This window comes from Vanessa tameamea, chromosome 22 (genome assembly GCF_037043105.1).
Source record: "Vanessa tameamea isolate UH-Manoa-2023 chromosome 22, ilVanTame1 primary haplotype, whole genome shotgun sequence".
In the NCBI taxonomy this organism is placed as follows: Eukaryota; Metazoa; Arthropoda; class Insecta; order Lepidoptera; family Nymphalidae; genus Vanessa; species Vanessa tameamea.
The window spans coordinates 4,225,180-4,246,509 of NC_087330.1; the positions used below are offsets into that span (position 1 = coordinate 4,225,180).

General features: G+C 34.1%; 1 protein-coding gene across 5 annotated transcripts in view; it reads right to left on the reverse strand.

The window, feature by feature from the left end:
* The window catches only part of LOC113391485 (AF4/FMR2 family member lilli), a 217,213-nt gene that overhangs the window by 76,169 nt on the left and 119,714 nt on the right, over positions 1 to 21,330 (reverse strand). For all 5 annotated transcript variants that reach the window (XM_026627457.2, XM_026627455.2, XM_026627460.2 and 2 more), the window contains 2 exons: positions 12,877 to 13,108; positions 1,497 to 1,629 (listed from right to left, as the gene is read on the reverse strand). In XM_026627457.2, coding sequence (XP_026483242.1) covers positions 1,497 to 1,629; positions 12,877 to 13,108 — 365 coding nt within the window. The remainder of the gene's footprint in view (positions 1 to 1,496; positions 1,630 to 12,876; positions 13,109 to 21,330) is intronic.

Consider the following 21,330-nt stretch of genomic DNA (forward strand, 5'->3'; position numbering starts at 1 on the left):
CTCATCCATCTAACCGGTACACCTATACTAAGTATTGCTGATAATTTTTTGAAGGCAAAACTCATTCGAATATGTTAAGCTTATTGAAATTAAGGTATCAAATAATAAAATATTGAATAGAAAAATCGTTTAAGATTTTTCCTTTCCACTGAATTTTTGGAGCTCTTCATAACTCAAACGCATTCGCGGAAATACGAATATTATTAAGAGATACTCAAACACGTCTCCTTGATACAAAACGTTGAAAGATATTTTAAGACAGAATAACGTTGTAAAGGCGAGGTCGGTTTTAAAATGGATTTATTATACAGTTTCCATTATTTTAGCACTTTATTCGGCCGACGATTGCCCGAGATGATCCGAACGAATTGCTCAAAGCCGCCTACACAATGAATACAATACTCGATTAAAAAAATCTGACTTTTTTGTTGAGAAGAGTAACATTCAAAGTCAAATACGGCTACAGTCTTATGTATGATATGTATAACCGTCGATTGACGTTTCTGATGCAACAGACATATTATACAGATATTATCTATTAATCAAAAAATGACGGTAGAATACATTAATGACTTAAACTTATTGTATAAAATTTAATCTTCTACAAACGATGTCTATAAAATAATACTCATTTTGATTTTGACGGACTATAAAATGTATAAATACGCAATCGTTTGCAATACAACCGTAACGAATTCATTGTATTGTGTAGAGAAACCTTTGTTATAACATCATAAACGGCCACTATTTAGCTAGGTATTATTGTCTGCATTCACTTAGCAATGTTTACTTGATTTTAAAATAACTTCATGTTATTAAATATGTATATATGTATATTAAATCGATTTCATATTAATATCCAATTTCAATGTATAATTACGACAATGATACATCGTTGACGTTAAATCCAATCTGCGATTAAGATTTCAAAGAATACTTTGCAAGATATTTAAATTCAAGCTTGTCACGTCTAAAATTAAAAACGCGTTAAATTGAAGATCACCTACTTATACAATAAAACCTTCTCGTAAACGCGCTGGATCTTCTAGCGTAAGTTTTATGTATATTGGTTTAGTAGATTCAGTTATATATTTAAAGAAATGGGTATTAGTATAGTAAGATTGTTGTTTATTTGGTTAGTTAAGGTATTATTTTAGTTTACTCCTTTTATTACATGCATTCATCTATACAGCTCAATTTGATTACTAATAATAAAAATAATAATATATGTTACAAACATAACCGCGTGATTACAATACTATTAAATAATTATCATAATAACTAATACACGTGTAAATGCAGCCGTGAATTCCGCTAACGACGCTTGCGCTAAGAATGTGATTTAAAAGTCGCCATAGATTTAGGACATGATTTTATTTTATTTTTATAATATTATTATTTATTATGTAATGTGATTCAATTTTGATTTCGATCATCGGTGTTAAAACTTACTTAATTATTTTCAAAACGATGGTACGTTTAGTAACAATACTCACAGGGAGCAGGGCTGGGTGGCTCGGCGCATATTCCGATAGATTTGCTAGGGTCGTCGAGCAGAGTCTGAGCGAGCCTGTAGTCGCCGAGTTTGATCTGAATCTGCTGGCTCACGCGATCCCTATTGCCTGTCACCTGGAAAAAATATAATGAGTTAATATTGAAAGGAAGGAAAGAAGTAAAACTGGGCGAAATACTTAGCAAGACTCAAGAACGTGAAGTTCAACACAATCAGTCTAACGCAATCCAATGTACATAAATAGTACATATACTTAATGTCTAAATAGGTAATTCCCCGTCACGGTTTCACACAGATAAATATCGATTAGACACTTATAATAATCTTTCTTTAATCATCGCATTAATATAGAAAATTCTAATAATCCAATAAATGACGTATCCGTCTGTAACCAAACCAAACCATCACCTTCCCATACGAAAATAGAGATAATAAATTACTACCAATACGAAAAGAAAAAACTTGTATTGCATAAAATCTCCGATACTATTTGTCCAAATTGTAAATATGAATAAATATTCACAGAAAACACCCAGTTATTTAATTTCATGACACCGTGTGATAAATAAACAGAATATCTTTTATTTCTTCTTCTCGTATATATTACACGTAAAAATATTGTGCGCTTTCGAAACGTCCCGTTTATTTTTTTGTGTATTTACTGCAATCCCAGCGAATTTCCTGGACGGCACCCGTACCTACAACCTTCTATAACTACTTTTATATAAAAAGTCAATCAGTATCCACTTAGTATAAATAATAATTCCACCCTGAAACTATAAACTATTATAAAACGAAAGGAATAATATATCGAATTGGCATTCTTGCTTGAAATCGAAAAAAAGATAACAAATTATACCTCTTTACATAAATACAATTCAGTATGTAGAGATATATATTACACACACTAAACATATTTTAAATGTTTAACAAAGTTTTCCTTGTGATCTTATGTGTACGTATGCGGTCTCTCATTATTTTTTATCAAGACCACATACGTATCACAAGGCCGTGCGCACGCGCATCGCTTGCGCGGGACTGCGTCCTAAATAAATGCGCTCAATGTCGCTACTCATTACGATTTGAACAGCGTTTGATAAAAAACCATTCTCTTGTGCCGTTTCACGAATTTCATTGGATTGTTAGTTGTTCTTAGGTAATGTCATAATATTCATAATAATTCTTTACACAACAGTATTTTCTGTATTTTAGTAAACTAAATATATTAAATTCAACCGATAAAAACTTCTTAAAAGCAAAAATACTATAACGTATATATATATTATATACAATACAATAAAAGTATTGTATTGTACTGTCAATAGCATATAGAACGCAGAGTTTCAGATAAATCGGAGGGAATTGGTTGAAAATTGAATTGCAATAAAGTTTGATACGTTCATAAACAAAAATAAAATCTAGTCGAAGACGACAAAAGCCAAAAAAAACAATATATGCTATACTTATACGATAATTATATTCAGGAGAGTCATGAAAAAGGATGGCAACAACAAATCAGAACATCCCTGATTTACTAACTATATAGTAATTATATTTTAAATGATGGTGATACTATCACGTACGTCACTTTCATTTGATGCACAATTAAACATTACCATTTAATGTGAAATTCCATAAATGGACTTATATGCGGAGAGCGCCATCATTTCGATACAATCTCTGAATTTAACACTTCCGTTATGAAATGCGATAAATTTTAAGTGAATTTAAAAATATATATATTCAGTTTAAAACCTTGGCGTAATCACAGGAAGCATTTATTTAATTCCATTTACAGCAATCAACGATATTTTCATAAATCGTATTAAAAATATGCAAATATTTATATTGCCGTATTAAAAAAAAAAAAACAAAAGATTCAATGCCGACTCTTTATGTGTCGTATAATATAGTATTCGTTTATGTTCTTAATTGGTATTCATTTTTACTTACAAAATAAATAAATTATAATAACTTTTAATTTTAATGAACATTAATGCAACTATCGAGCGTGACTTTGCGTTTATTGTAGAAAAACAAGAGAAAAATACTAATATTATTTAATTATTATTATAAAAACGAAATCGGTCGAAGAGACTGTCTGAGTCACATTTGAAATAACAACATTACAACACACGGTCGAGCTAACCGTATCAATGAATAATGTTCTATTTTAGCTGCTCCGATGATGTGACGACAATCGTGTACAATAAATAAATAATAATATAATAAATAAATATTCGACAACATCACATACGTTACTCTGATCCCAATGTAAGTAGCTAAAGCACTTGTGTTATGGAAAATCAGAAGTAACGACGGTACCACAAACACCCAGACCCAAGACAACATAGAAAACTAATGATCTTTTTCTACATCGACTCGGCCGGGAATCGAACCCGGGGCCTAGGAGTGGCGTACCCATGAAAACCGGTGTGCACACTACTCGACCACGGAGGTCGTCTATAAAATAATATTATAAAATTAGTAAATCAAACATTGGCAACTCTGTGACCGGTTACTAATAATGAACTCTTATCACAAGTTTATAAAATTATTGGTATGTTTAGGTGTGATGGTCCCGTGGTTAAAACACGTGAATCTGAAAAGATAATTGCGGGTTCAAACCGAGATAAGTTCCAATTAATTCATATGAGTTTAATTTGCGTTTATTCGTTTTTCATCTCGTGGTTCGCAGTGAAGAAATTTATCGGAAGGTTACCCGCACGAGTCGAATGGGAATCTATCACGGGTGTATCGCAGCGGAGCAGCATAGTGAGGCCATAGCCCAGCATAGTGGGACATTACAGTAGTTTATGAAATAATGTTGGAGACTATATCACGCTATATTCATCCAAAAGGCTTTAAATGTTAAAGTGACCATCAACCGATGCAAAATTGTACTGATTTTTAATCACATAATATATCGTAACATAAAACATACTGAACACTCATCACATGGAAACGATCAATAAAGCACATCAAACGAATCCACCTTCACTAACACTTTTATATACTAAACATGCCTTTATTTACATAATAGTTACATAAGTTTAGGATATATGTGTATAGTTATTGTTATTATATATAATATAATGAATTAGTTATCGAATATTAATCGAAGCGTTCGTTCCAAGTCAAGGCTGACAATGTTTACGTCTCATTTTCGACACTAACGTCTAGTGCCGCGCTATATATAACGCGAAGATTCACTTCGTGAATATTACACACGTTATTGAGTTAAAGATAGCACTCGTTAGTCAGCACTTGATTCGTCAGACAACAATACGCGCCCTAAATAATTAATTGCCGAATACTTTTTAAGAACTCTTTTTGTACGCTTTGTTTTTTAAATTTTACTTATAATTTCTTTGACCGAAAGACGAACTATCTGCGATGATATATAGATATATATATATATATATATATATGTGCTTGGAACAAATATAAAATACTACAAAAATGTGTGCGAACATGAATATGCGATCGGATAGAAAATAGACGCAACGCCTACAGCTTTCCTTACTTTAAGAGGACACGAATAAACATCACAAATATACATGATTATGACATTAATATCATATATTAAAATCAAATGGATCAATGTAAATTTAATTTTTTTTTTATGGCATTGGTTCGCGGACGAGCATATGGGCCACCTGATGGTAAGTGGTCACCACGGCCCATAGACAAAGGCGCTGTAAGAAATATTAACCATTGCTTATATCACCTATGCGCCACCAACCTTGGGAACTAAGATATTATGTCCCTTGTGCCTGTGATTACACTGGCTCACTCAACAGAGAGACTGTTATTTGGCGGTAGAATATCTGATGAGTGGGCGGTACCTACCCAGACGGGCTTGCACAAAGCCCTACCACCAAGTATTAATGTTTTAATCATGAAAGAAAATAAATCTATACTATATATTTGCGTCATACTTGTTACTAATCGGTAAATACTGATTAAAAGTAAAGAATTAAACTTAAATCGTTCTAAAAATACCATAGACGTGCACAGAATACTGAGACAACACGCGATAACAATAAACAATTATACAATCTATAATAAAAAATAATTAAAAAGCTAAGAAATTAGGTGATTTGCCCACAAAACATAATAACGATTGTAACAGATGAAAAATACAAAAGAGTTATACCTAACGCTTGAAACATTAATTACGAATGCAATATCATTAACCCGCCCAAGCAGTTTCGCTGCAACTACAAATAACTCACGACTAAAGAAAACAACTAACAACAATGAATAACTTGAATAACATGTACAAAGTGGTATTATTGTCTGAGCTCACTCTCGAAAGAGTCATTTAAAATTTTTATTATATCTGCCAAAAATATTTTATGATGAGTTGTGGGGCTTTGTCTCTTGCACTGGTTATTCTTCGTGTTTAAAGCTTCATATTCTTTGTTCAGTTTCCTCTTAGCTGATGAATTGACCTTTTTGCGTTTCGTTTTGACTGTGGCATTGCACGGGAAAAATATGCAAAGATAAATTCGCCTCGATGTTATATACGATATTAGTCGTTTTGAGGTACGCAAGACTTTTAAAAATAAACAAAAAACTGTAAAATGAATTCCGTTGACGAGTCGTGACCTATTTCTTCAAAGAAAAAATACAAACCACAAGCAAACGCTAATCACAAACAGAACTTCCAATTAATTCAATAAAACCATTCCAACAGTAACAGTATGTGGATACTGTATGCCGAGTAGAGCTCCTCTCGTCGCCATAAATATGTCAATGGTGCAAGTAAAATCGTCCGCACTGTGCACGTTTTCAGCGGCCGGGCTGTGATAAATTGTGTGCGTGGAGTCAACGGCCGCCGCAGTGGGCCACGACTCCACGAGGCAGGCAAATGTGTTGCACACGTAAATAGAGAACCTAATGCTCATTTACAAGCAAACATCAATGCGTCATTAAAGGCAAATGGTTTGGAGACTAATTAATCATATTTAAATTTAAATTATACCAAAGATTATCCAGTGTCTAGAACACGTAAATCTTAACCAAGTTATGCGATTTTGAGCCCACAAAGTTTTCATTTATTTTTGTTTATAATTCATATTGTAACCTAACCTATCCAAAATAAGCTCCAAGGCTATTATCTATTCTCTTAAAGCGAGGAGGACTTACAGTACAGGACATATTTCACATATATCCTGTACGTACATTGTTACTTATACGTTATATCAGTTTAGAAATACAATTGAACATCCGCAAAAACGGCAATATAGCGTTAAGCTTAGCTCTATGAATAACGAAACAATATAACAGGCTCATGAAAATTTAACACAAACATGAGGTTAGACAATATTCATAAACAACAATATCATCGACATCACATGGCAACCCGAAACTGTGCGGTAATAGCTATAAGGCTGAGACGTAGGGATTATAACGCTTAAGATACGGCTACGATGCTCCAAACTCTGCGCCATATACAAGACGTTAGGGCCTCTTGAGCAGAATTTTATGTCGCCAGACTTATGTTTCTACAGCGTACTTAGCGACTTTAGTCGAACGGATTTAGCCGATTATTCGTAACAATGTCTAAATAGTTAAATGAGGAGTTAACTAGAGATTGACTAATTAATTTATGGAAATATGAGACATTTGTATATTGTCGATTGGTTTTAATGAAATAGAATCAAACCACGCACAATATTAAATCATGAGTGTCTTACGAACCAATTCAGGGATATTTCGTCTAATGCATCTGACAATACCGCTGCGACAAAATAACATATTACCAAAACCAATGTACACACTGGGGCGAATACAAAAATAAAAGTAATAAGTATTGAAAAATGATTTTGGTGACGACAATGATGATGATTATAATGATATTATGATAATGTAACAGAAAGCAAAAGGGCTAACACGTTAATATCGAACCGATATAAATAAAAACAAAACATTAGATACACACTCGGACAAAAGCAAATCCAATAAGGACAGAATAGAAGGATAAATAGACATTCCTATTAAATCGTAAAGTACTCGAGCGGCTCCTAAATAAAAGCTATACGCTAGACAATATGATTATCAAAGAATATTTTTCTGCGCAAGGACGACGGTATATGGAGCGGGTGGGGATGACGGGTAGGGGGTAGTAATGAGGCCGTCTAGACGCCGTACAGCATTACAATGGTATATTGTATTTGTATTATGCCCCTTACTGCTACGTCCTAACCCCCGCTATCTACCTCGTGGCATGCAAATGATTAATGAATCGCGAAATTAATAGTGTCCGAGATTCGTGACAGCCAATTCGTAATTCACGTACAATAGCCACTTAGAATTTTTTACGAGCTGATGTGCCCACGACATCGTTCACATGCAATAGGTAGTGAGAACCGGGAAGAGGTACATGTCAGTCACCTCCTCGTGGTGTACCCTGGGCAACGGGGCCGGCTTGAGCTTGCTCGTCGGCCACAGCTAAGACGGACCATGTGAGTGGCCTCGTTGGCTAGGAGGGAGTGGGAGGGCTCGCTACTCGAGCCTCCCAGGTGTTTTACACCGGCGGTCAGCGGCGGAGCCTACCATCTTATCCGCCGCAGGGCGTCAGCTTCGTTGACTCCCAGCCTCCAGTGGTGGACTCGGGGGAGTTCGCCACATTCCCACGTGGAGGAAGAGGGGGAAAGCGCGCACTAGGCGCGCTTTCCATGAATATTCAGCCGCCTTGCGGCGGCTGTCGCTGGTGGGGTCGCGGTTGCATGCCCTTGGCGATCCCGTGGCCTCACCACTCGGCGGCATGGTGGAAACCCGAGGATGGTTTCAGTGGGTAGGACAGGGCATTAGCATTAGCGTGCCCTGGCACGGGGCATTAGATCCCGGTTGAGTCCCACATACCCGTCCCGGTCCCCCGACCGGGCAGCATGCGTAAATGCATTTCCTCATCGTAAAACAAAAAAAAAAGGGAGAACCGGGAATGTTATAACTCTCAAAACAGTTTGTTTTTGTTTATGTTTGTGCCCGTTAGTCTGAGCAATTCAGATACTCTACCGCCAAACAGTAAAGTGTTGCCTAGTTCCAGATCGAATGGTGAGTCAACCAGTATAATAACAGGAAATACGGATATAACATCTTAGAGCTCGTTTGTACGAAGTGTGTTATCCCTTACAGTGCCATTCTTTCCAACAGGTGGCAAGCCTTTTTCCTTTCTTTCAGACAATTTAAAAAACATGTTCCATAATATTGCGAACGCGTCGAAATCAAGTCGCTGATTTAACAGTTAAATTAGGTATTTCACAGACCATAGTTAATAATGTTGTTATATACGATCAAATACAGACGTACCCAAATTAAGAAACAGTTATATAACAGTTGACACTATTATAACTTCAAAGCACTTTAACGCCAGTTAAGATAATATATTTACTGCATAATAATCTTACATAAGCAGTTGAACCACCAACCAATTAAATAAATGAGCAGGCGTTTCATGTTTCTTTGGTATATTTTTAAAAGACTAAAATAGGTAATTCATTTATGTAAGCGACCAGTAAAATCAAATACGTTGAAGTTGCATGACAGTATGCGGAAACTTCGGGATTTATCGAAATGGCCTTGTCAAGGTGATTTCGAAACAGGTATAAATATTAAACGAGAAAATGAGACGTCAAAAATTATAAAACTCGTTTTAACGATATATAATAAAATTATTTTATAAAAAACCAATTAATAAATAAACAGTCAACATTAACAGACTGAATGTATTCCAACTGGGGGCACATATTCTTCTATTAAAAAGATTTAGTGGGTACACGTGTCACGTGCAGGTTTCGTTTAGCTTCGAACGAAATAAATTGTAAACAAAAATTAAGCACTTGAAAATTCAACGCTGCTTGCACAGATATTAACCCATGATCTAGAATTCGGGCTTTAAAGTTCGTCAATTCTATCCACTGATCCATAACGGATCGCACATAAATATGTTGTAACAATTGATACGATGAGAACATCGTTTTAACCGGTCATACATTCCGTTTTAATCGAACGAAAATAATTAAGGAGCGATATACTCGCATTCAAACCTTATTTAACAGTTAAAATCGATTTTAACTCGATAACGCATTGCTGTCCACTTAAACCCATTCGCGGTCCGTCCTCTGTTAACTTACAAATAAACTATTACTTTATGTCCTATCGAGTTTTTATCGAGAGACATTAATTGCTCTGATAAACTGAATTGAATCGAGATTTAATTAAATAAATAAAATAAAAATAAAAACATGCTTTATAAAATATCTGCTGTAATAATAAACTATAAAGATTCAGCCTCGTATGCACTGCGTTGTGACAGACAATCAGACAGTTATACGAGTCCTATTTTATCCTTTGAGTACGGCACCCTAAAAATCGTAAGACAAAATAAAAACACACATATTGTCTTAAGTACATATATAACCTTTTAGTTGTAATAAAGACAATAAAGGTATTTTCGTAATCTTTTATGTGTGCGATATCAACTATGTTATAATATACATATTAGAAATGAGTAAAGAAATAGCCATGATTTATATTGTTTGCGCTAATGCAAGCTTATTTAATCAACAATCTTTACCAATACAACGTACGTCTCATTTACTATTATCGACTTTCCAAAACTTCTTCCAAAACATTTTTCATTGACCAATTTGACCAATGACCTCGATATCCGTGGTATTAAACCACTACGTGACCAGAACAACGGGGCATTCAGTTTAAAATAGAAATACGTCAAGTATATTCATAGAATACTCTTTATACTTATAATTTTCAACGTACGGTGTGCATGTATTGTTTACATTACGTTTATCGCAGACAAGTTTACTTGAATCCCTCAAAGCAATTAAGATCTTTATTCTAAATATTTATTACCGAGATATTCGTTTGTTTATTAGCTCGTTAAGCAAGAAGACGTTTAAGATTCTGCAAACACATTGTGTGGCAACTGACAACGGAACGGGTTGTACTAAACACACAATTTAAATGCAACTAGAACATCTCGTTGATTAAGTTACACTTACGCTTATGTATTTAAGCTTGATTATTTTTCGAATATGAATTTATGCCTAAAATCCCTGCGGTTAGATTACATGGACTGTATTCAAAGGTTGTGATATCAAATCTGGACAAACTAAATGCGTTTATAAATCATCACACATCGTACATGGAATTGAATATAAACATCCTGAGTGCTGTACATCCGCCTGTAGTACTACTACATCCGCAATTCAGTTTCTAATAAGCTTTGAATAAAATTTTTGACCGTTTTCGATATGAATATAAATTTACTTTATGTTTTAGACTGTCACATGATCTATCTGACAGTAAATGGTTATTATCGTACGTCTAAATTAGCACTATAATAAATAATTAATAATTATCTCTCTCATGTCGTATATGTTCCACGAAACTCGGGAACTAAGGTGTTATGTCCCTTGCGCATGTAGTTACACTGGCTGACTTACCCTTCTAAAAAATACTAGAGTAGGCGGTACCTACGCTGACGGGTTTTGAAAATAGAACAATAATAAATTTTATAATTAAATATGAAGTAACAAGATAATAACTAACATATTTTAATTAAAGGACAATTAACAGCCATACGAGTTGGAAAAGTTAAGCAACAAGCAAGAGCTGGCAGCACTGCAGTTGAAATAGTTTTGAGAAGACGTTGGTGAGGTTTAATTACAGTTGTATGTGTGTTTATGCGAGCTCGGAGTAATGCTATGTATCACAAACTGGGTCGTGCCAGCGCCGCGCCGCGCCGGCCCATAAGCCGACCGCTTTACGTTATGATATCTCCACTTTGTTACTTCACAGTTATTTTAACCACCGTATAGCAATTCAAATTCATTTTAATTTTCATCCCAAAGATAAACGCGAACAAAGGATATCCTGCATAAATATTATCAGTGTTTAAGATATGTCGTATACATTAGAATGAAAATAGTCTCGACAAATAGTAAGAACAACAGAGCCGAGAAACACTCTCGTTATCACCAATGTAAATATTGGACAAGTAAATCATTCGGCAACAATCTCCTCCGCGTTCCGACGGAACATAAGCGTAATTACCGACGTCAAATCGTAAACAACTGCGGCCTCGAACTCACTTAGCGTTTGCTCGGCCGAATCCATTTAGTGTCCGTTAGTTAAAATGGCCGACGGGTTTGCGCGTTTGTTATCAGAAATCTCATTAAACTAAATGAGCACCGGCTATCGAACAGACATATCTGCGACTCGCACTAACATATACATAAAATCACATACTTCATTCTTACTGGGGACGGTCACGCGATCTGTAACGACTGTCGCGAACGTAGGCTTCTAAGAAGTTTGCGAACGAAAGAGTATTTCAAGTTACGTGTTTAAACGGTTGCATGTTTGTTACGAGTTAGATGCTCGCTAATGGCAAGATGTTGTTACAAATATGTGACAATAACTTTGTAGACAGTAACAGTTACAACTTTTCCATTACGACGATCACTTTCAATGTTAGCAGTGTTGTATGTGTGTGTTATAACGACGTATCATTCGAAAACATTGTCCAATCAAAAAATCAATGGTAAACTGTAATAAAATGTTGACGTCATATTTTTATTTAGTATATTAGCATGTGCACAATTTTAAATAATCGTTTCAAATTTACATTCAAATATACATATACATACTTTCCAAATAATGTTCAAATCGAAACTTAGTGTATAAATGACAATATAAAACAATTTTTATACATATAATATGAAGTTATAATATAGTATGCTTACGATATATTTGATCGAAGTCACACTTTTCGATCTTTAAAATATTTATCAAATATCAAAATCCAATTAATTATATCAAAATATTTCCAAACAATGATTAACAAAATTTGTTACATTTTGTCAAAATTCGTAATTACTACTAAATATAATTAGCCTAGTAAGTTAATTACAATTTTGCATCTAATTGTACGATAGAAACAGCATCGCAGCACTTTCCTGCATTGTCAGCTTATTTCCTACAACGAGTTGAATTTACGAATGTTGTTGCCAAATCGGGAATCCGGACTCGTATAATCCGGTACTAGCCAGACAATCTCTTCTATTTAATAACCTTTTATTTTCAGCTCAAATAATGCAGTTCTATTTTCCATATAACTACATATATTCCAAATTAAATTATTTATATTATTATATAAAACCTTTGCGACATTTGAAACGAATACCAGACTAGGTAGCCTATAGTTGATTCCATCCAGCTAAATACTTTGTTGAGAACGCAGTAAAAGTGGGCAAGTATTTCACAGACAGACGTGACAGGTTCCCGCCACACGTTCAGCATATTACTATAGAAGCTCAAGTAGTACTTACTCTAAATGGTGCAGGGAAGAGTGACGAGGCATCGGGCTCGGCGGCGTGCGCGTGCGACATCTGGTGCGCGCGCGCTTGCCGTTCGCGCTCCCTGTCGCGCTCGCGGTCGCGCGTGTCACGGTCGCGTGTGTCGCGGGGCTCGGCGCGCGGCTCGCGACCGTCTCGCGGTTCGCGGCCCGCCCACGCACCGCCCGCGCCGCCGCCGCCCCCGCCCCGTTCCCACTTGTCGTACCTGAAACGATGAAATGATTATTTTATTACAAATACAATATCTGATTATGTCATTGGACAATCATTCATTCATAAACGATCATTTGATAATATATCCTTAAATAAACTTATATATAAATATACAAGGATTAGAATCACTAGACCAATCAGGCAGCAGCTCATGCAATACAAAGAAGTTATTTATTTATATAAACATTATTGTACACCACTAGAAAAAGTAAAGAACGACTTAGAACTAATTAAGGCGTCGTTCTAGGGGCGGGTACACGTTCAAGTGATTAAAAGAAAAAAAAGGAAATACAAACTTAGTTCGGACTATTTCCAAAAAGGCATATTTACTCTCCTTGTTATATAACATAACGGAATTTACAAAGCACGACGATGATACAACCGAAGAGATGTTTGTTCTTCTTATCAACAAGTGAAATGTGTACTTTGTAAGGAGTATGTAGTATATTAGGTCAATGATACAAAAGCTTGTAAGGGCAATGGTTTACTCGTTTCCTTTTAGTGGGTGGTCTTTTGGAAAACATCATAAGTACTATAGTCTATACTAACAGAGTACAGTATTTACTTTCGTAAGTTTAAAAAAAATATTTATGACCAAGTTTAATGCATAAAGCGCAAGTGATAATTTCCTTTTAATTAACTTACTTACTTGAACTTGAGTAAGATAATTAAAAGGAAATTATCGGCTAGTAATTACCTATTACTGAATATTATTCTAACACGCTGCTCAAACGTCCGTTCGTGAATACACATATGGCAGACATTTATTTAACATGTGACAATTCATAATGACGCTTTACTAAAGTACTTACTATAATAACTATTAAAAAAATGTTACCTCGTTAAACAATTTTACATTCAAGCAAAAGTGTACATCCATTTCCGATAAGGTTCACATAAATTTTAGTTAAAAAAAAACAAAACAATATTCTTCATGAAAAAAATAGCAGTTCTCATAACGTAAACGTCTCTATTAAGTTATATTGAGTATCAACTATTTAGTTACAATATAAATCAATTTTGTTTTGGAACACGAAAATCGTACATATTAATAGCACGTTCAATCTTGAATCGGACATATATAAAGGTTAATGGATTAGTCGAATTCCGTGCCGTATCCCAATTGCACTGCTATACTTGTATTGCTGTATTGCAATCGCGGTTATTGTGATTACCGACCGTGTTGCAACGGATTTGGGTCGAATGACTTAGTTATCGGACAATATCTGACTAATTACCACTACCGTTGCTCTATTTGCTATAGTATTCACCGTTCAAGAGCTGGAAAACGATTATTGTAAGGGATTAATGGGTCGGAGCTATTGTGCTTGAAGGCGTGTGATATCAATTATATTGACTTCTGGTAATTCAAATGTCAATTTTATCTCTTACCGTGGGCTGTTCATTATATTAGGATATATTGTTATATATATATATTGTTGAATCGTAACTTCACACTAATTAATTATTTTGTCAAATATGTTAGTTTTTAATTGTTTATGTTGTTTTCACATTCTTATAGTTTTGCAGGAATACTTGAATACATAATAAATGGTTACATTTCATACGAAACATGTCTTTAACCATGATATTATTATACCTACATTTAAAAACGCGTCAACCAACATTATTTGGCTGGGCGGGCATCGAGCTTATAAAATATTATTATTAACTATTTATAAATAAACCCAACACCACAGTTTTTTGTTTCAAACTAAACCATCTAGTTTAATTAACGTAAATCGTAATTTGGATTACAACCACAGTCAGAATAACAATTAGTTTTCATTTCACCTGCATTTGAAACACGCTGTAGTAAATAATTTAACCCAAGCAATAATTCATGGTCCAGGTTTTTCATACGATTCCTTTAGTTCAGTTCAAGTAGTTCATTTCATTTTAAAGTAATATTAGTTTACAATATACATATCTATACCTATTATTATTTATTAAGAATATTAGTATCAATGCTTTTTCATACACTTAGTACGTTTATAAAATCAAGGATACGTACGATGTTAAATCAAATACGTCTTGGTCAGTAATAACTTAGAAATTTCTCTCAAAGAAGGTTTTAATCTTGTTTGAGAAGGATGTTAAAACCTCCTCACCAAAAAAATTACGATAGTGAAACCTCCCACGCGCACAATTTGAGTTTCGTTTATGAATCAACTCTAACTCTAACAATAGTAAAGGCATCACGATTAATCTAACACGTGCCGGAAGAAATTCCTTCACAGGGATTTCTACCAATCAGCACTAGAGGAGAATAATAGAATAGGTTCGTAACGATATATTTCAGCAGTGGGAACAAAGACGCGTTCCATATATTGGCATATACTGCTTATAATAAACTAACTATAAGACCCGGCTTTGCAAGGGAAGAATAGAGGTCTAGAATAAGAAGTTTATATCATAATACACATCCCTATTGGTCGCCATATTATTTTCCGACTTCAAGAATCATTCTTAATCCTATTTATACCTTCCTCGTGAATCGCTGCATCCATTAGTGAAAGCCGTATTAAAATCCGTTGGGTAGTTTTCGAGTTTACCGCGGACAGACGTAGCGGGACGATTTTTTAATATGAAGTGACAGTATTGTGCCGTGCATATATACATACCTACGAGATAAAAGGCACAATACTAACAAGAGTCTATATCATAGAACGCACAAATGTGTGACCGACGCGTTATCTCACTATCTGTGTCTAGTATCGATTATTATAACCTCCCTACCTACATACAGTTAATGTTTATTTTCGACGAGATAAGCGATACGTTTAATGGATTAGTTACAGCGTCTGCTGCAATGATTTTAATTGAAACGCGCAGGATATGCGTTTGAAACGTATTGATTCACGCCATATTTACCGTGCAAAGCCATGGGAATGGTTCGATTCCGCTATGAGATATTAGTTGATTAATATTTTCAACATAAAGAACAAATTATTATGATTAAAACGATCTTAAATATAATGTATTCGCATAGATGAAACATACACAAACGAGTAGGTGTGACCCGCGGTTTTATCCGCTTTAAATTTGTTCCATAACATGAGGTACTCTAAAAAAAGTCCTAAAGTCTAACAATGTTAACGGAAGAAAAATAACGTGATCCCGGGGAATTTCGAGAAATCCTATTTCTTTAATGTATAACAGTTATTATCAACATGTATGTGTGTAAAAAATGATAAACAAATATGTACGTAGCGTACGTACATACATATTTATTAAGTTATTATAACTTTTGCGTGACCGATTTTGATGAGATGAAGTCTAAGCGGTAACTTGGAATATTCTCCTATAATAAACGAATTATTAACCATTTGTTTCATTTCATAGTTTTCTGGGTAACTTGCAAGAAGCTAATTCAATTAAAAAAAAAAAAAAAGTGTTTGAATTACGAAAATTATTTATTTTTCAAGGTTATCAATCAAGTAAAAAAGGTACTAATGCAACCGGTTGATCAAATTAAATTATAATCTCATTTATAAGCCGACGTTTTAACAAACTGACCTAATAATTTAAATGAAAATTCGTCGCCGTAATGTGCTTTTAGCATTCACTAAATATGGAAATGATAGTGTTATATTGACCGTTGAATATAAAATTGTTACAAATAATTGAATAAGTGACATTCGTGTTATAATTCATCTCGCGTTCGGCGGTGAAGATAACATCTAGAGGACATTTTCAGGGGTAAGATGAAATCACAAGTGTATACAGTAACCCACATTGTACCAGCGTGGATGTATAAGCTCCAAATCATTTTCTTAAAAGGAATTTGCCCAGTAGTTGAACATATACAGACTGTTAATTTAATTTTTATTTTAAATAATATTCATATTATATTTCGTACCGTTGTGAAAATGAAAGGCACTACAAACTACCTTGAAGGCACCCTCAAACGAGGCGTGAAGAGTCATCTTGCGGGCCGGTATGATTAGGACGACTAGTGCAGTTCATTCTCGCTGACTGTACTGGCCGTCTTCGCGTTTGGACTCCACTACCACTTACCACCAGGTGGAGTGGCGTCATATGCCATTGTATAAAAAAATGATTATTCTCCTATCTTCTTCAGTTATATGTTTACTCTGGGATATTTTTTCATTTAACAACAAGCTATTAAATCAAGGGCTGTCAGCTTTTATACGGATACGTATATACTAATATGTAATAAGATACATACGATGTTCAATCCGCTGGAACCGCGCCAAAGAAAAGGGTTCGCACGTGAGACATGAAATTATTTCCAGTGCAGATATTGCTTAAAAATTGTAACTTAGCAAACGTATGTTATTTATCTCGAATACGATCAAATTTGAATAACTCTAAAACCAGTTTAATATATTATTACCTAACATTTAGATTGTGATGCTGTCAGGCAATAAAAATGCAGGCACATTAAAATAACGTCAATCCAAATTATAAGATGCACAAAAGGCACGGACAACACGAATGTGGAGATATAAAAAAAAACATATTATTACCAAAACTACAAGAAGAGACAAGAGAGAGAAGTTGATAACTTAACATTCATCATATTTTGACTGAGGATATTCTTCGATATAAATAATATCTGGTAGGGATTGGGGTACCAACCACTCACTAGCAATTTCTCCACCAAACGACCGTACTTTGTAAAGCTGTATTCCGATTTGACTGGAAGTGAGTCAACGGAATTACAGGCACAAGGGACATAACGTCTTAAATGGGTGTTGGCGATATTAAAAGTGCTTTACATTAAAATTCAAATATTATTTACTCAAGTAGTAGTACATAATAATAATAGTAGACTTATAAAAACACTTGAATCGTCATGTTACAGTATTGAATTAAACGTAAAACTACCATTGGTTCGGAAAGTAGATTCTACCGAGAAGAACCGGCAAGAAACTCAGTAGTTACTCTTTTCTACCATTTTAATGACAGGGTATGTCAATAAAATTCAATTAAATGTATATAATTCTGTCTTGATTTCCATCAGCAAACTCTGAGTTCACGCTTTTTTAACATGAAAATAATCTTATTTTGAGTAATATGCCCTTTTCGGCAGTTTTTTTGCCATGACATTTAAATGTATTAAAATTCCAAGTAAAAAACTAAAACTAAACTGTGGAATCTTATTATAGAAATTATTTACAGAACCCGTGTTTGTAGGCGAAGATGAAGTTGACCATTTAACACAGGTGGTGAATTTTATCACCTGACTTCATAAAAGACATTAAAAATAAGTACACAGCTATAAATTGAGAAGATAGCACCCTTCCAACAACCCCATACACTACTCCGCACATCGCGTACAATTACAAGACAATAAATTTAATGTTAATTCTTTAAATAAATATTGTGCAGTACATCAAGATAGACGACGTCACGTAGCCTCAGCCAGGTGTAACTTCTAGGAACGTCCGCTGTACGCGCATATTATATTTACGATCGCAACTCATAAGTCTTGCGTTATCGAGTAATTTGCAGTCTTACTGTGCGGGGCAGCTAGGACGGTGATAGTAATTATAATGTATACTGTTTGTTATAATATTACCGTGTTTCGTTCCATTAATATTGAAACACGTTGCAATGGCAGAGTTTATACAATATTCGAAATGCTCTTTAATGGGTAAAATATGCTAGATATTAAGGAAACCGTTAAATCTCTACATTTACTGGCTAGAATTTATATCAAGCAGAATAGATTAGCAGATATCTTAGGCTAAATAAAATAAAATAAAACTGACGATGTAAAACTACAGATTTTTTCTGTGGGAAACTCAGCCGGCCCAGTGTATTTGAGTTGAAACCGAGGACCGATTTCTAGCTGGTATTATTTTTTCAGAAACTAGACAAAAAGCAAAAAATCCAAATTCATAGTTTTTAACAAATATTTGAGATATAAAAAAATTAAATATCAACCAATCATACGATCGAATGATTAATTTCTGTGAATATTAAGGAAGTAAACTAAATTGTAGGCTAGAGGTTTTTCAAACTCAAGCTAAGTGAGATCAGTCGTGAATCGGAGTTTCACAAACTGTTTACTATGCAATAATAAATCGTTGTGATGTTCGACCTCGCAGGTGAAAGTAGCGCGGATCCAATCAAGTTCTTATCTCACAGTTATAGAGTTACAAGTTTTGCGCATCACGCGGCTTACTTTTGCCTGTTCATATTTTTATCTCCTAATCTGAGATTTATTGCCATTGTTGTCCATTTTTGAGGCCCGCCTAAATATTTTCGATTACGTACAACTGTTTTGAAATTCAGTTATCTGTTCTTAGGAAGAGAACAAATTGAAAGTTCTTTCGTAACAACATACCAGTTATAATGTGATCTACAGTTTTGGGATTCGAATAATTTCAAAGGATCGCACTGGTAACGGAAATACTGTAACGGGTGATACATAATATCAGCTTTTTTTTAATTTAGTGTATTTTTATTATTATTAATTCAGTGGTATTTTTAATTCGATGTTCAAATCTGTCGTTTTAGTACTTGTTACGAATAACAACATTTTTATTCTTTATAGTAGTTGTCCTAGTATATTTGTTACTCAATCGTCAATCAAGTCCACTGAGTCACCAATAATAGGATTATAAGATTAAGTAACTACTAAATAAAACAAAACACATCTGACCTTGTGTGAACATATTTTGGGTATAGATTGGTAGGAAGATGTTAATATTTATGTTATTCATATATGATATGAGCAAATACGGAATGATTTTAAATAAAGGTATTATTGCCATGGTCTTAAAAACGAATACATAACAGACTTTCATTTGAGCTATAGAGTATATGCAAAACAATACCTAACTATAATAAAGCGGACAAACCAATAAATGTAATCTTGAAATTTGACGAGCCAGCACAATAAATATACTTTTCAGCGTACGGGGACGTTAATAATACATGCTCCCAACACCTATCATTACACCTTCCACTTTCTATAGAAAAATATATTGTTGCCATAATTTACTGTTAATTGTTTTCTTAATTTTAGTTCGTAATTTATATGTTAACATGGTGTAGAAACACGGTAACACATTAACAGCTTTGTCTTGAAGAGATGTCATTAAACAGTAATGAGCTCGAAGTATTTCAGTGGTAGAATATCCTTCACCGCCTTTTATTAGAACCACGAATAAAGTACATGAAAATCATTGCCTGCCTGAATTCGAACCTGCTACCTTTCGTTATGATCCACGTCCCATCCAATAGTGTATTATAATCCAGTATTGGATAGTGGTAGTGTGTCTAAAAATGATGATTTAATAGGATATCCATAATTATAATCCGTATGACGGATATAAGCAAAATAACCTAATCACCCAGTTATACGATATCAGTGACCATTTAATTTCAATTTCATAAAATTCAATTAACATTAGAATTTTCAATTACAATTTCAAATGTTGCATTCGTGAGCGATAATTTTATATCAAATATGGTGTACCTATATCGGAATTATAAAACGGTTATTAATAATTAAAAAATAACGTGCATTTCTGCTGATCGCAATATTTAACGTAATTAACATTCACGAATTAACTTCATAAAATTTATAAATATTTAGTAATCTTACTTCACGATTGTTTTTTCTAATTAATACAATTTAGCATAATTTTATAATAAATTATATATAACTCTTGCAACACTTAAGGCTGACGATATGATTCTGATGAAATTAAACGTTAAGATTAAAACGACAAGAAACTAAGTATCTTTAAGAACTATGGGAACTTTATTACAGTTTAAACAAAAGCGTTAATTATTGTCAGTATCCTCATACTTTTCATTATGTTACACTTTAGCTGCTAGGATAGTTTTTAATTAAAATTCCTTACGAGAGTTGTTTAAATGGCTTTTGGTTTTATATTTAAATTTGTGATATGCTAACTGTAACATGTTACTTCATCCGAGTCTGATTTATATGTTCTGAGGAAAAAAAATGACCGAGTTACATTTGAATTTTTAATAATAGCTTGATCTCGATAACAACTTTATGAATTACATATTGGCATTAAGTTGAAATGTATCGTGAATACATTATTATCGATACGTACTCTAAAAATACTATGTAGGTGATGTTATTTTTGTAAATTCATCATGAATGCTAAGACATGTATTCACCGTACCCATATCTAACGCCCACACGAACAAATTTGCGAACACAGCAGCTCGTCTCGTAATAAAATCTATTATACGTAAGCG